Here is a 13645-nt window from a genome sequence, read left to right as displayed (position 1 = left end):
TTGTCCACTGAGTCTGATTGGTGCTGTACAAGAGCTTTCAATGAGAACATTATTCTGCTGCGTAACTACAGTACAGTACAGTAGAACATCGATTTAAAGCAATTCAATTTAAGATTATTGATTTAAAGCGACACCCACAGTTAAGGACAATGTTTTAATTTAAAGCGAATCTTTCCTATTTTGCTCGAGTCAATCTGGCGCATCATATTTTAAAATTCGCGCCTAATGTTTCTCTGGGCACGCGACACTCTCCAAAGGGCAAAGCTGTACTGTACATGTACTCAAAATAATGTACTTAATTATTACTAAAATTTTTGTCTAGTGCAAACTATAGCATGATTATATTTAATTTAATCACTATCTTATAAGAATTCCAGCAATGTAAAGTATATTCTCCCCTGTCACTTCTGTGACATTTTATAAGCAAAATACAAAAACTCAATCTAAAGGACATAAATAAACAAATAAATACTTCACTAGACCTTCAGTCCCAACTGATAAATATGTCACTGTCACCCCCCCATCTTCCCAGCCAGGGTTGGGTGGTTATAGGCTTACAGTTTTTATCTTATATAATATCACAGACTAAAATTGGGAGAATAAAATCTACGTTGCTAGAATCCTTGCAAGACAACAAATAATTTGAATATAAACATCATATATTTTGCACAAGAGATAAAATTTTTAGCCCTTTGTAATAAAATTAATGAGAACATGTCAGTTCAGTGACATTTTATAAGAGAAAAACTTAGTCACTCTTAAGGACAGATAAATAAATAAGCACTAGACCTTGACATCAACTGTCAAACATATCACCTCACCTCACCTCCCCCCCGCCCCCCCCTTCAGCTGATTGCTAGTAAACAGACTATTTCATGTCCCATAATTTTAGCTGTGTTGATTTATGAGTGTTTGTTTTAACATAATACTACAAAAAACAATGTTTTGTTTATTCTAGGAAATGGGCTGAGGTGCATCTGGGTAGACTCTCAGTCTTTTTAGTATTTTGTTTCTCTCAGGTACCAAACTAAATTTTTCCATTGAAACAACACTTCGATTTAGTGCGAATTCGGTTTAAAGCAACCTCTCTTGTAATGTATCTCGTGTTATATCGACGTTATACTGTAATAGGAAAACTCTGTCCATCCAATTTCAAAGCACTTCACCTTCGAGCTATGACTGAATACAGCCATTTTCAGTTCTTTTGTTTGAACAGCAGATTTAAGGAAGATGGAAAGAGCACTAGCATTAGATAACTATGTTTCAACCTTTTTCACTTTTTAATACCTTACCAACCAAGTAAATTTATCCATTGTCAGCAGACATAGCCTCTCATGTCGATCAAAGTGTCCTTCCTTGGGTATGAATCTGAAAACTTTTACAAAGAATTCAAACTCTCTCAGGATGTTGAAAACGAAGTGCGTAACAGATGCATTGTATTTATACTAAAACTGTGCCGAGAACTTAAACTAATGCTTCCTGATAATTTTTCTGTGTTATCAAAGATGTCCAGGTTTTCTGTCAACAAGTGCACAAAAAGAATTAAGCCTCCAACAGACAATGAGTTCTTTGGATACAGTGCTGCCAAGATTGAAGAAATAGAAAATCAGTGTCATAACTTAACTTTTATAGAGTGGCAAAACATATCTTCTACTGTTGACTTATGGACAGAAATTAATCAGTATGGAGACTGCTGGAGACAAGCCATTCAAGGCACCTGTATCTCTGGCTATGAGAATACAGTATTATCACTTCCACACATTAATGCCGAGATCAAAAGACTTTTCAGTGAAATCAATTTAGTTAAGTCAAAGCTGAGAAATCGTCTTAATCTAAATACATTAAGTGCTGTGCTGTCCATTCGTAGTGGCCTAAAAAGACTTAAAAAAAACGGTCTTAGTTATGAAATCCCAAAGCACATCATCAAAGTAACTGGAACAGTCGAGGCTTATTCCCAGTCACAACATGAAGCTGAAGGAACAACCAGCTCGGCCCACTCGCTCTCTGAAGAGGATGACGAATTACTCTTGTAATCTCGGGTATGCAATTACGGTGATTTAGGTTTTAACGATTTTATATCATGGCTTATCCTATGTTTCTTTGAATTTAGCCTACAAGATTTAGCAAATTTTGTGCTGAAATTGTGACTTAGCACTCATTGTAGCAACTTTTGGGTTGAAGGAGTTGGCAACCGTGGGTGTAGTAATCTTGATTGCATGTTCTACTATTCTTGTGTACATGATTGTGGATAATGTTCAGGAATATAATTGTCCCAGGTTGAGTATGGAAACCATGAATTTGGCTATTACCAGTATTAGAGTTTATTATATGTTGTGAGTAAACCATTTATGTATACTCACAACTGAGGTGCTGGTATGCATTTCCTGTGATATCATGTTGCTCTAAATATTACTACAGGGCACCAATAGAAGTAGTGCATGTTATCGATGTAAGTAAACCAGCTATACTGACAGTTGAGATGTGCTGGTGTATGTTTGTTCTTCAAATAATGACATGATGCTACAAGCACTGTATTAATTGCCTTATAATAGCCTGTTGTTCTAAAAAACACCATCATTCTGTGCTTTTAGCAAGTATGCAAAGTGACCATCTTTTTTGTAAATGATATATAATAATAATAATCACCTTAACCCTTGGGCTGTGGGAGGTTACCCCAAGCTGAATAAAATCGTCTGGCAGTAGCCAGAATAAAATGACAAGTACGTGAAACACAGCGAAAGGGTTAATTGAGATGGGTTTTTAACCCTTTGGCTCATGGAGGTTACCTCAAACAATGAAATCATATGACGGTAGCCAGAATAAAATGGTAAGTGCGCAAAACATAGCGAAAGGGTTAAGGAGGTATAAGTTGATGTTGTAACAAATAATTTAAGATCGATTTTTGTTACTTATAGAATAAGACCTAGTGGTCCGTTTTTGTCTGAGTGTTACAGTGGTGACACCAGAGTGACACCCTGGGGCACTCCTTACAGTTATATGGGCCAAAGTATTATTATTGTATATGATTGGGGATAATTAGCAGAAATATAGTTATCCCATGTTGAGTAGTGAACCCATAAATATTGATAGTATCAGTAATAACGTGTTATGTGTTGTGAGTGCATCCTCCATATGTACTACCAACAGTTCTAGTGAAGGTACCATATAAAAGCATGTCATGTGGTGTGTTATTTTAAATGCACAACCAGTAATGATGTAAGAAGCAAGAGTATCTAATTGAAATTGCAGATGAGTAAAGCCAAGGAGTTGATCCTTGTAGTTGCATGTTAATGACACCTTTAACCAAATTGAATTTCATATTAACAAACCATTTTTAGAGTACAGTATGTAAGGGGTACCATTTTCCCTCAGTATCTACCTTTATTCTTATCCAATAGCTTGATAGCAGAATTACAGAACCCATGTGCCCTAACCCTCGCCATGCTTCCAAAGGTCAGAGGTTATGGAGTAACTATATGAAATGAAATAACTAGACAGAACAAATGGAAATAAGAAAAGAAAGAATATATAAGGAAAGAAAAAGAAAGAGAGAAACAAAAAACCCGGCCGCCCCCGCCCTTATATCACAACACTCCCTGGCAGATTGTTCCAAGAGTTCACAACTCTCGCTCCGAAAAAGTTAGCCCTCGCAGTTTTCTGGGCGTGCGGCTTTTTCAACCTTGAGCTGTGACCCCTTGTGGGGCAAGCGTCCGCCAGCTCCAGGTAAGGGCACTCGACTGAATAGTGCCCTTTGAGATGCTTATGCACCTCAATTGGGTGTCCCCTTGCCCATCTGTAGTATAAGCTAGGCAATTTCAGGCACTCTCATCTCTCAGTGGCGACTTAACTGAGGTGTATAAGCATCTCAAAGGGCACTACTCAGTCGAATGTCCTTGGAGCTGGCGAACGCTCGCCCCACAAGGGGTCACAGCTCAAGATTGAAGAAGCTGCAGGTCCTGAAAACTGTGAGGGCAAACTTTTTTGGAGTGAGAGTTGTGAACTCTTGGAATAATCTGCCAGAAAGTGCTGTTACGGCACCGAGTGTAAGCTCTTTCAAGACCAGACTTGACCAACACTGGAGCAGGTTCAGGTACATTCAGGGACTGGTGCATGCCCAGTACTTGCCAACAGTGCGTAACAGAGAAGTGACAGATCGCTCAAGCGGCTAGCGAGCTGATCAATGGTGAAGAGGATAAAACAACAGTGCGTAACAGGACGTGACCGATCGCCCAAGGGGTTAACAAGCTGATCAGTGGTGAAGAGGATAAAAGTAGAAGTGCACAGATCTCTGGCCTCTTTCCCTCGGCATCACCACCTCTAGTATTGTGGAGTACTATATGTGGCCAGGTGTCAAGTTATTTCTGTTTGTCTATTTCTCTTTGTATACCTGTAAGATATCTCATACTCAGGATGGAGGGAAGAATAAAAATTCACAATGCGTTTTCTGTATATATATTGTATGTACAGTGCAGTGCTAAGAAGTTGCTGTGTGGTGAGAGGCTTGCTCAGAGGCAGTGGCGTACTAAGTGGGGGGGGGGGGCGGTCCGCCCTGGGTGACAGCCAGAGGAGGGTGCCATGTAAGGGGGCGGTCCGCCCTGGGTGACAGCCAGAGGGGGGTGCCATGAGGCAAGACTAAAGCTCAAAAGAACTGTTGATCATGATAATCAAGCTGCAATGGACAGTGAGAGGAAGAAATGGAGGGACATATTCATCGTCTTTTGGATGTGACTAAGTTTCTAGCTCGACAGAACCTTCCTTTTCGTGGTGATAGGGAGGATATGTTATCAATAAACAAAGGCAATTTCCTGGAACTGGTGGAGTTACTACCAAACTATGATCCTGTTTTGAAAGAACATCTTTTGGAGGTTAAGCATGCTATTCCATCTCAGATATCTGGAAGGCGAGTGAGCTCTTATTTGTCACCAAATATTCAGAATGAATTCATCTGTCTTCTAGGAAATAATGTTAAGGAAAAATTTTTGGCTGACATCAAGAAGGACAAGTATTTTGGAATTCTTTTTGACAGTACACCTGATAGTTCTCATACAGATCAGATGTCCGAAGTGATTAGATATGTTCATATTGAAGGTGATTCTGTTGAAGTAAGGGAATCTTTCTTGGGTTTCTTTCCTATTGCTGGAAAAATTGCAAATGAGCTCACAAAGGATATCCTGAGTAATTTGGAGAGTGATGGACTGGACATTAACTTTTGCCGCAGTCAAGGATATGATAATGCTGCAACTATGGCTGGTATTCATTGAGGTGTTCAGAAGAAAATCAAAGAAATAAATCCAAAGGTTTTGTTTGTGCCAATCATTCCTTGAACCTTTGTGGGGTACACTCTTTTGGAACCAATCCTTTATGTGTAACATTCTTTGGAACTGTTGTAGTGGATTTCTCCCCTACAAACGCTGTTTGTCGCTGAGTAGCCGACCCCACGAATTCCCCAGTGTATGCCTCATGGTCTGGGTCAACCAGCGCCGCCATACATCACGGAGGTCAACTACTAAGCCACGCCTACCCCCGCTATTTAAGACCTGACCTCGTGGTGCCCTCTCTCTTCTAGCTACAGCCAGCTACACCTCTTCCGCCGCTGCCTGGCGGCCCTCGCTCCCGCCGGCGAGCATGGCGACCCACAAGCTGTCCTCCTCTGAGCATCCTCACCAACCAGCTCTCTCTACATCACGCTTGTAACCACGCTGCCACTTCCCAGCACCAAGCTGCATTGTACATCCAATACAACATGTACTGTATACAGAGAGCACATTGTGAGTTTCCTTTCTCCATCCCATCCTGAGTCTCGAACCAAACATCTCTCACCCCACACTGTAGAGAAACTTTATTGCTTTTTTTCACTTTCAACTCACCGATGGGAAGTACTGAAAGAAAATATGAACCTGACAGTCAAAAGACTTTCTCAGACTAGATGGAGTGCACATCAAGATGCCGTAAAGCCTCTCAAGAAACAATTTGAGAAGCTGATCATAGCCCTGGAAATACTGACGAATCAAAGAGAAAGTGTTGACACAAGAGGATCAGCTGAAGTTTTGCTTAAAGCTGTATGTGATTTTTATTTTTTGGTTTATCTTTCTTTTTGGTGTGATGTACTGGAAGAAGTGAATCTCACACAGAAGTATTTGCAAACAGAAGGAATAAGTCTTGAAAAGTGCACTGTAGAATGGTTTGAAATTGTTTCTTCGAGGTCAGCGGAATAAAATTGTGGAGAGAGCGATTCAATATGCAACTGCACAATGTGAAGAAATGGGCATCTCCATGGAAACAAGAGGGAGGATAAGACTGTAGTGGAATTCTCCCCTACAAACGCTGTTTGTCGCTGCCTAGCCGACCCCACCAATTCCCAAGTGTATGCCTCGTGGTCTAGGTCAACCAGCGCCGCCATACACCACGGAGCGGGGGTCAACTGCTAAGCCACGCCTACCCCCGCTATTTAAGACCTGACCTCGTGGTGATCTCTCCTTTTTTCTACCCACACCAACCAGCCAGCAACACCTCCTCCGCCGCTGCCTGGCGGCACTCCCTCCTCCTCCTCCGCCTGCCTGGCGGTCCTCTCTCCCGCTGGCGAGCGTGGCGACCCACAAGCTGTCCTTCTCTGAGCGTCCTCACCAACCAGCTCTCTCTACATCACGCTTGTAACCATGCTGCCTTCCCAGCACCAAGCTGCATTGTACATCCAATACAACATGTATATAGAGAGCACATTGTGAGTTTCCTTTCTCCATCCCATCCTGAGTGTGAACCAAACAATCTCATACCCCACAAATGGTGACTCCCGGAGATTCGCACTCACACAGGATGGAGGAGAAACTGATCATTCTCCCAGTCTTCAAGCAACATGGAAGGCTGGCTTATCAACCCAGAAGCAGCTCTCATCGACTCTACAACTACTGTCTCTACACCGCAGGTTAGACACCCTAGAGCAGCTCTGCTACTCTAAGCAGACACCAGCTCCTCTTCCTGCCCCAAGCACCACGTCCTACCGACCCCAGCACACCCGTCCTGCCTCAGACGCCGACCCCGGCCCAGCAGTAACCCCTGCCGCCCCTGATGCGGCCTCTGTTCCTGAGTGCGGACCCACACACCCCTCTTTTCTCCCTCAGGTACTCCCTGCTAATGTCCTGCACCCTGCTGCTGTCGTGGACCCAGCTGCTGTCACGAGCCCTCATCCGCTGCTGCTGACACAGCCCCTGCTCCTGACCCAGGTCCACACACCCCAGCAGGCGCATCTGTCGACTCTGTACCTGCCGTGAGGGAAGCACAACATTCATCGCCTCCACACACCCTTATTCTCCCTCTCTACTCCCACAGATATTGTGTATCTAGACAGTTGTATCCAGCGACCGGCTCATCACGCCATCGCCGTTGTCTCACATGAGGCACGCACCGCCCGTTCTGCCTCGCATGTGCTAAGCAACTCTGCAGACAACAAGTCTCCTACACAGCCTGGAGGGAAGGGGGAGTACTGTAGTGGAATTCTCCCCTACAAACGCTGTTTGTCGCTGCCTAGCCGACCCCACCAATTCCCAAGTGTATGCCTCGTGGTCTAGGTCAACCAGCGCCGCCATACACCACGGAGCGGGGGTCAACTGCTAAGCCACGCCTACCCCCGCTATTTAAGACCTGACCTCGTGGTGGTCTAGCTCTCTCTCTACCTACAGCCACAGCCAGCAACACCTCCTCCTCTGCCGCTGCCTGGCGGCCCTCCCTCCTCCGCCTGCCTGGCGGTCCTCTCTCCCGCTGGCGAGCGTGGCGACCCACAAGCTGTCCTTCTCTGAGCGTCCTCACCAACCAGCTCTCTCTACATCACGCTTGTAACCATGCTGCCTTCCCAGCACCAAGCTGCATTGTACATCCAATACAACATGTATATAGAGAGCACATTGTGAGTTTCCTTTCTCCATTCCATCCTGAGTGTGAACCAAACAATCTCATACCCCACAAGACGTAAGAAAATGATGCCAGGAGAGATGGCTAGGGGTGCTGGACTGCCAATGCAAGAGGAAATGAGGAGATCAGTGTTTGAATGCTTAGATCGATTTAGTCTAGAATTGGATGCTCGTTCAGAGGCCGTGGATGACATCTTGTCAATATTTGCAGCTATTCAGCCAAGCTACTTGTTTTCTGCAAAAGAACAACAACTTCAGGGGAGTATTTCAAATTCAAGCATGACCAAGATTTTTAATTAAATTTTTAATGAGGATGTCATGGTAGAAATTATGCGACTTCGCAGACACATGGAGGCTGCCAAAATCACACCTGTCGAAGCAAATAAATGGACAGTCTTGCCTCGCAAGCGAGATGTCAAGGGTTCGATTCCCGGGCCGGTGGAAGTTGTTGGACTTGTAGTGGATTTCTCCCCTACAAACGCTGTTTGTCGCTGTGTAGCCGACCCCACGAATTCCCCAGTGTATGCCTCGTGGTCTAGGTCAACCAGCGCCGCCTTACATGACGGAGGTCAACTATTAAGCCACGCCTACCTCCGCTATATAAGACCTGACCTCGTGGTGACCTACCTCTCTTTTCTACCTACACCAACCAGCAAGCAACACCTCCTCCTCCTCCTCCTGCCTGGCGGCCCTCGCTCCCGCCGGCGAGCATGGCGACCCACAAGCTGGTCCTCCTCTGAGCATCCTCACCAACCAGCTCTCTCTACATCACGCTTGTAACCACGCTGCCACTTCCCAGCACCAAGCTGCATTGTACATCCAATACAACATATATACAGAGAGCACATTGTGAGTTTCCTTTCTCCATCCCAACCTGAGTGTGAACCCAAACATCAGCCACCCCACTGACTTACTTCCTAGCCCCCATTAGTCCCTGTTCACCTAGCAGTAAAGTAGGTACCTGTTGTAAGTCGAAAGTTGCGAATTTGTATTCAGGGAGTTGTTGGAGCTTCCAATAACTTGATGACATAAACCACTGACTCTTCAGGCTTCTACACCCTTAACTCATGAGTCATAAAGGCAAGCATGAACTTAGCATGCTTCCCTGTTGGGCGCTGTAAACGCTTCTGCGCTTCACCTGACACAAGGATGTAGGAGGGGTGCCCAATAAAAAAAAAATACAAGCTCCTCACCCTACAGGACCTCTGAGCAAGCTACTCCTCACCTAGTAACTCCTTAGCACTGCACTGTACAACAATATATATACAGAAAACGTATTGTGAGTCTATTCTACCCCATTCCTGAGTGTGAGATATCTACATGTACGTACGTTTGTGTGCCCATACAAAAAGACAATAGACAACTAAAGAGAATTGACAACTGGCCACATACTGTACGCTACAAAGTTTGATGCCAGGACAACTCGACACCCTCTGCTACAAGTTGACGTCATCTTCAACAATACATTAGGTTATCTATAGATGCTGTGTTGCTGCTTGTTTGGCACTCCACTCTCAAATGTCATTATTTAATGCTTATTTCTTTTTTTTGGGGGGTTCACTAAGCTTCATTAATGTAAACCACTCTTGAATGTTACCGTACAGATGTAAATCTGTGAATGACGTTGTAGGAAGATTATCATATGTGCTGATTTGCTTGCATATTTCTGGACAAACATGACAAACGAGATGTGACAAGTATTTATTCTTGTATAACCTGCATGCGGTGTTGCCAACATTGCCGTCATGAAATATTTTGAAACCGAAAACTTTACTGCCTTAATCAGACAGTAATTTACCACCAGTTACCGGATTACAATACAATACAGTACTAACATCTATGAATGAAATAACTGATCGGGGGGTTGCCGGGTATGGGTAGTACAGTGCATATAATTTACAGGCTATATATTTATGTGCGTTTGTGTTTACATATTTTGTCGGTATCCTTATATGCATGTGTGTGTATTAGTATGTAAGTTTGCATAAACCCACACCACAGTATATTGTATAAACATTTCTTTAAGTAAAATAGTATCGGCCAATGGAGTGAGCAAAAAATAAAATTAAAGGATAGAGTACATGCTGTACGTGTGGAACTTATGAACTCGTCCTTATTGGCTTCAGTTTTAATCAATGTGCTGCATTTCAATATAAATTAAAGTTAATACACGAATTACAATAAAATATCAGTGTGGGAGTTGTATTAGTGGCCAAGCGCAGCAGACGCAACTAATCCGTTGGGACCACATTACCCCGCGCACTCAAGCTCTCACTTGCTAAATATTTTATTGTTTTACTAATTGCCTGAGATAATATGTATTTATATGTATCAGCCAACCACTTCCACAGATGTTGTTATAAAATATTAACGTGCTTCAGCAGCTAAGGTCTTTAGAGGATAAAAGTAAAAAAAAAAGCACCAACAGAAGATGGGCAACATTGCCACTGTAATAACAAATAACATGAGTCTATTTGAACCCTTTGCATATGTCTATGAATTCACAGCTAATCGTTAATATACTAATTATCGTAAGTAATGAATAATATTCTAATAAAAAGGAGAGTTATATTTTTGACCAAGTGCAGGTGATGAAACTACTTGTCTACTACAGTAATAAACAACTTAATGACAACTGAAAAAATATTAAACATTAAAAATTACAGAAATTGGTGAGGATATGCCATTTAAAGTCATTATATCGCAGTACTATCACCGTAATTTAAAAAAGTGTAGCAGACGAATAATAATCCCTGTAAAATTTGGAGGTGGGAGGTAGGAGGCGACTCAGTGTCTTGGAGTTGGTAGGGAGTGATCGTCATGGACACGGGACGTATTAAAAACCTCATATTACCTCTTGGTGGGGCTCTGTTGCTGTCTGGTGTTGCTGGAGCTGTTTTATATTATATAACCAAGAAGGTAATTAGTTTTTGATAGCATGACAACTTGTATTTTTTAAGTAGTTTGGGTCATGGGGTAACGTTCTGTGGTGTAAACATAAGCAGTTGAAGGTGTGAATTGTGTTACCTTGACCTAGAAAATGATTTACTATTGATGTTTCATTCATGGATGTCTGCAAATAACATAATCCGAGCTCGTTAGTTTTAATTTTCTCGCCCTTTGATTAGTAATTTAGTTTGAGAGTACAATTAATGAAAGTATTATAAACCGGAAGACCCGAATTCTGATACTGTACTATGATATGAAAGTACTGTACAGTAACTGCCATCTGCCATGTTAAGGTACATGATGCTTGACAAACAATTTATCAGAGAATGCATGATTAAGGTATGTCATAGCCTGTGTGCAAAATTAATGAGCATCACATTTTTTTTTCTTCGGTAAACTGCATATTGGACGAAGGGACCAGGCCAGTGTTCATAAGGCTGATTTTGTCATAGTAAATGTTTGAAGAGTGCCATACAATGTGACACAACCAAATCTAACCTAAGATGTTTAGTCTTGGTTCGTTTGTGAGCTATTATTTCACAAACTGGCTAAATTGATATTGTATGAGAACATCGTTACCAACAAAATGAGTTACCATCAGAAGGACCTGTTCAATTCGTTAATTTTTTCCACATTCTTGTTATTATAGTAAGTACTTTAGGTTAATATTGATGACTATACCGCCATGTGTTATTTGTTATGTTTATATTCTTGTACGTGTTTTCGAGGAAGTACTTCTCACAGATTATGTTAGGTTAGGTTAGGTTGAACTTTTAAAGGTTAATATTGACGACTGACTTGTCGATGAGTTATTTGGGTAAATATTCGTTTTAACACACCCTCGTATTTTTTCACGAGATGTTTGATTTCTGATGTATTTTGATGGGTTTTGTTCAGATCTGACATTCGTTTCCATGGGAAATGCGTTATTGTTTTTTAAAAAGATGTGAATTATCCTTGATCAAAAACGGCTGTTTTTGGTAAATGTGCACATTAAAGCAATCGTGGAATTTGAAGAAAAAGTGGTTTTCTGATGGGTTATGATGCGATTAGTTCAAATCTGACCTTCGTTTCTGTTGGAAATTACTCGTTTGTGATTTAGCCCTCCCCCCCCCTCATAATAGTTTATCGATTGTTTGTTCTGAATTTCCGGTACTCTGTGCTTGCTAACTTATACCATATAACCAAACTAAACCTTAACTAAACCCTACTGGGGCCTCTGCCCTCGGACTCCCAAACGCTATGTAATAACCCTAGTGTTGCGTGGTCAGCCTCCACGAGAATATAAATAACTGTTACAGTATTTCTGACCTTACCCCGAGTCAGAGATCAGAATGCGTCGTGGGTTCCTCAGTTCCTTAAAGTTTCCTTATTTTTTGAATTAAATAATACGATAAACTTCCAATAATTGAAATCGCACCCAGTACTTACGTTATGGCTCCATGTTGCAACTGATTAAAAATGTCCCGCATCCTACCACCCACGCTGAATATTGAATGCTAATTGGTTGAATCAAAAGTTGAGATTTTTTATTGGATTTGATTGGCTGCCCCCCCCCTCCACACCCTAGATTTGATAGGTTGCCGCCCCCCCCCACCCTAGATTTGATTGGCTGCGGCCACCCCCGATTTGACTTTTTTTTTTACGGGGATTAGCCAACCCGGGCACAGGTCGCTGACCCACATCGGGGCCTGGAGGTGCGAAAATGTAATAATAATAATATTAATACCTGTAATAATAATAATATTTATAATAATAATAGCAATAATAATAATAATAAAGAACCATAAAGAAATACAAAAATGAAAAAAGATCAAAAGTGAGAAACAATATATGTATGCTGTGTTGTCAATAGTTAGAGAAACAATTGAGACCCTGCAGTTGTGTGTAAATGAGGCAGAAAATCAGATCAGCAACCTGGAACTTGGTCACAATTTTTTTGATGCCATGTGGCAGCAGGTCTACCATTAGACCCTGCGTGTCGGCAGAAGAGCAGGTGCAGCACTGCTGGAGGACAACAAAACCTATTCATTCCTTGTCTCCAGTTGGTGATGGCAGCCATGGGTTTGGTCTTGTCATAATAAACTAGGCCATCTCTGGCTAGCTGGCAGATGTGTCCTTAGCCCGACGGAACTTGGCCAGTAACTGGTCATCCCAGTACACCGTTTTCCCAGAGGGCTTCTTGAGGAGCTCCATGATGGGGGCTGTGGCAAGAAACTGGGCCAACTGGTTGACAAAGCCGTGCCATAACCTGATATCCGTGATAGTGGGCTGGGCTAGCATGGGGAAGTCCTTCATGGCAGATAGGTGATCGGTGGTGGGTTTGTAGGAGTCCCAACCGAGGTGAAACCCCGCAAAGTTAACCTCCTTCCTGCCAAATTGGAATTTCTCAGGCTTGAGGGTTGTTCCTTTATGTGCACATGTCACCAGGAAGTCAAATGTATGCCAAAATGCCCCCTCCACACTTGAGTCATACAGTAGGGTGTCGTCGACATACTTATATTTCCTGGGCACAACCTGGATGGCATCAAATCTGCATGTGTATGTATCGGATGTGGAACAATGGCCCGTGGGTGTTCTGGTGTACTGGTAACGACCCTATGGCGTGATAAAAGTTGTGAGACGGTGTCTCTCTTCATCAAGCTCCACCTGGTGGAAGCCCCAGTAGGCATCAGTTACGGTTTTGTAGGAGTGTAATGGGGCTTGGGACACCATATCGAAGGGGACAGGTGTGTGGTGAGTTTACCGGAGGCAGCAAGTGTTGAGGCACTGGTAATCCACAATAAGCCTAG

The 13645-nt window shown here is 42.7% G+C and overlaps 1 protein-coding gene across 2 annotated transcripts in view; it reads left to right on the top strand.

Annotated features, from left to right (window-relative positions):
• The first annotated feature begins 10663 nt into the window (after window positions 1-10663).
• Window positions 10664-13645, top strand: part of LOC121868927 (tudor and KH domain-containing protein homolog) — a 44671-nt gene continuing 41689 nt past the window's right edge. Inside the window, exon 1 of one of the 2 annotated variants that reach the window (XM_042369970.1) lies at window positions 10664-10823. In XM_042369970.1, coding sequence (XP_042225904.1) covers window positions 10725-10823 — 99 coding nt within the window. In that variant the 5' untranslated portion in view covers window positions 10664-10724. The remainder of the gene's footprint in view (window positions 10824-13645) is intronic. The other variant, XM_042369964.1, reaches the window with a different exon arrangement.

The sequence above is a fragment of the Homarus americanus genome, unplaced genomic scaffold (genome assembly GCF_018991925.1).
Source record: "Homarus americanus isolate GMGI-L3 unplaced genomic scaffold, GMGI_Hamer_2.0 scaffold32583, whole genome shotgun sequence".
Taxonomy (NCBI): domain Eukaryota; kingdom Metazoa; phylum Arthropoda; class Malacostraca; order Decapoda; family Nephropidae; genus Homarus; species Homarus americanus.
Note: the sequence above shows the minus strand (reverse complement) of the source record. Positions and strands in the feature narration are given on the sequence as shown.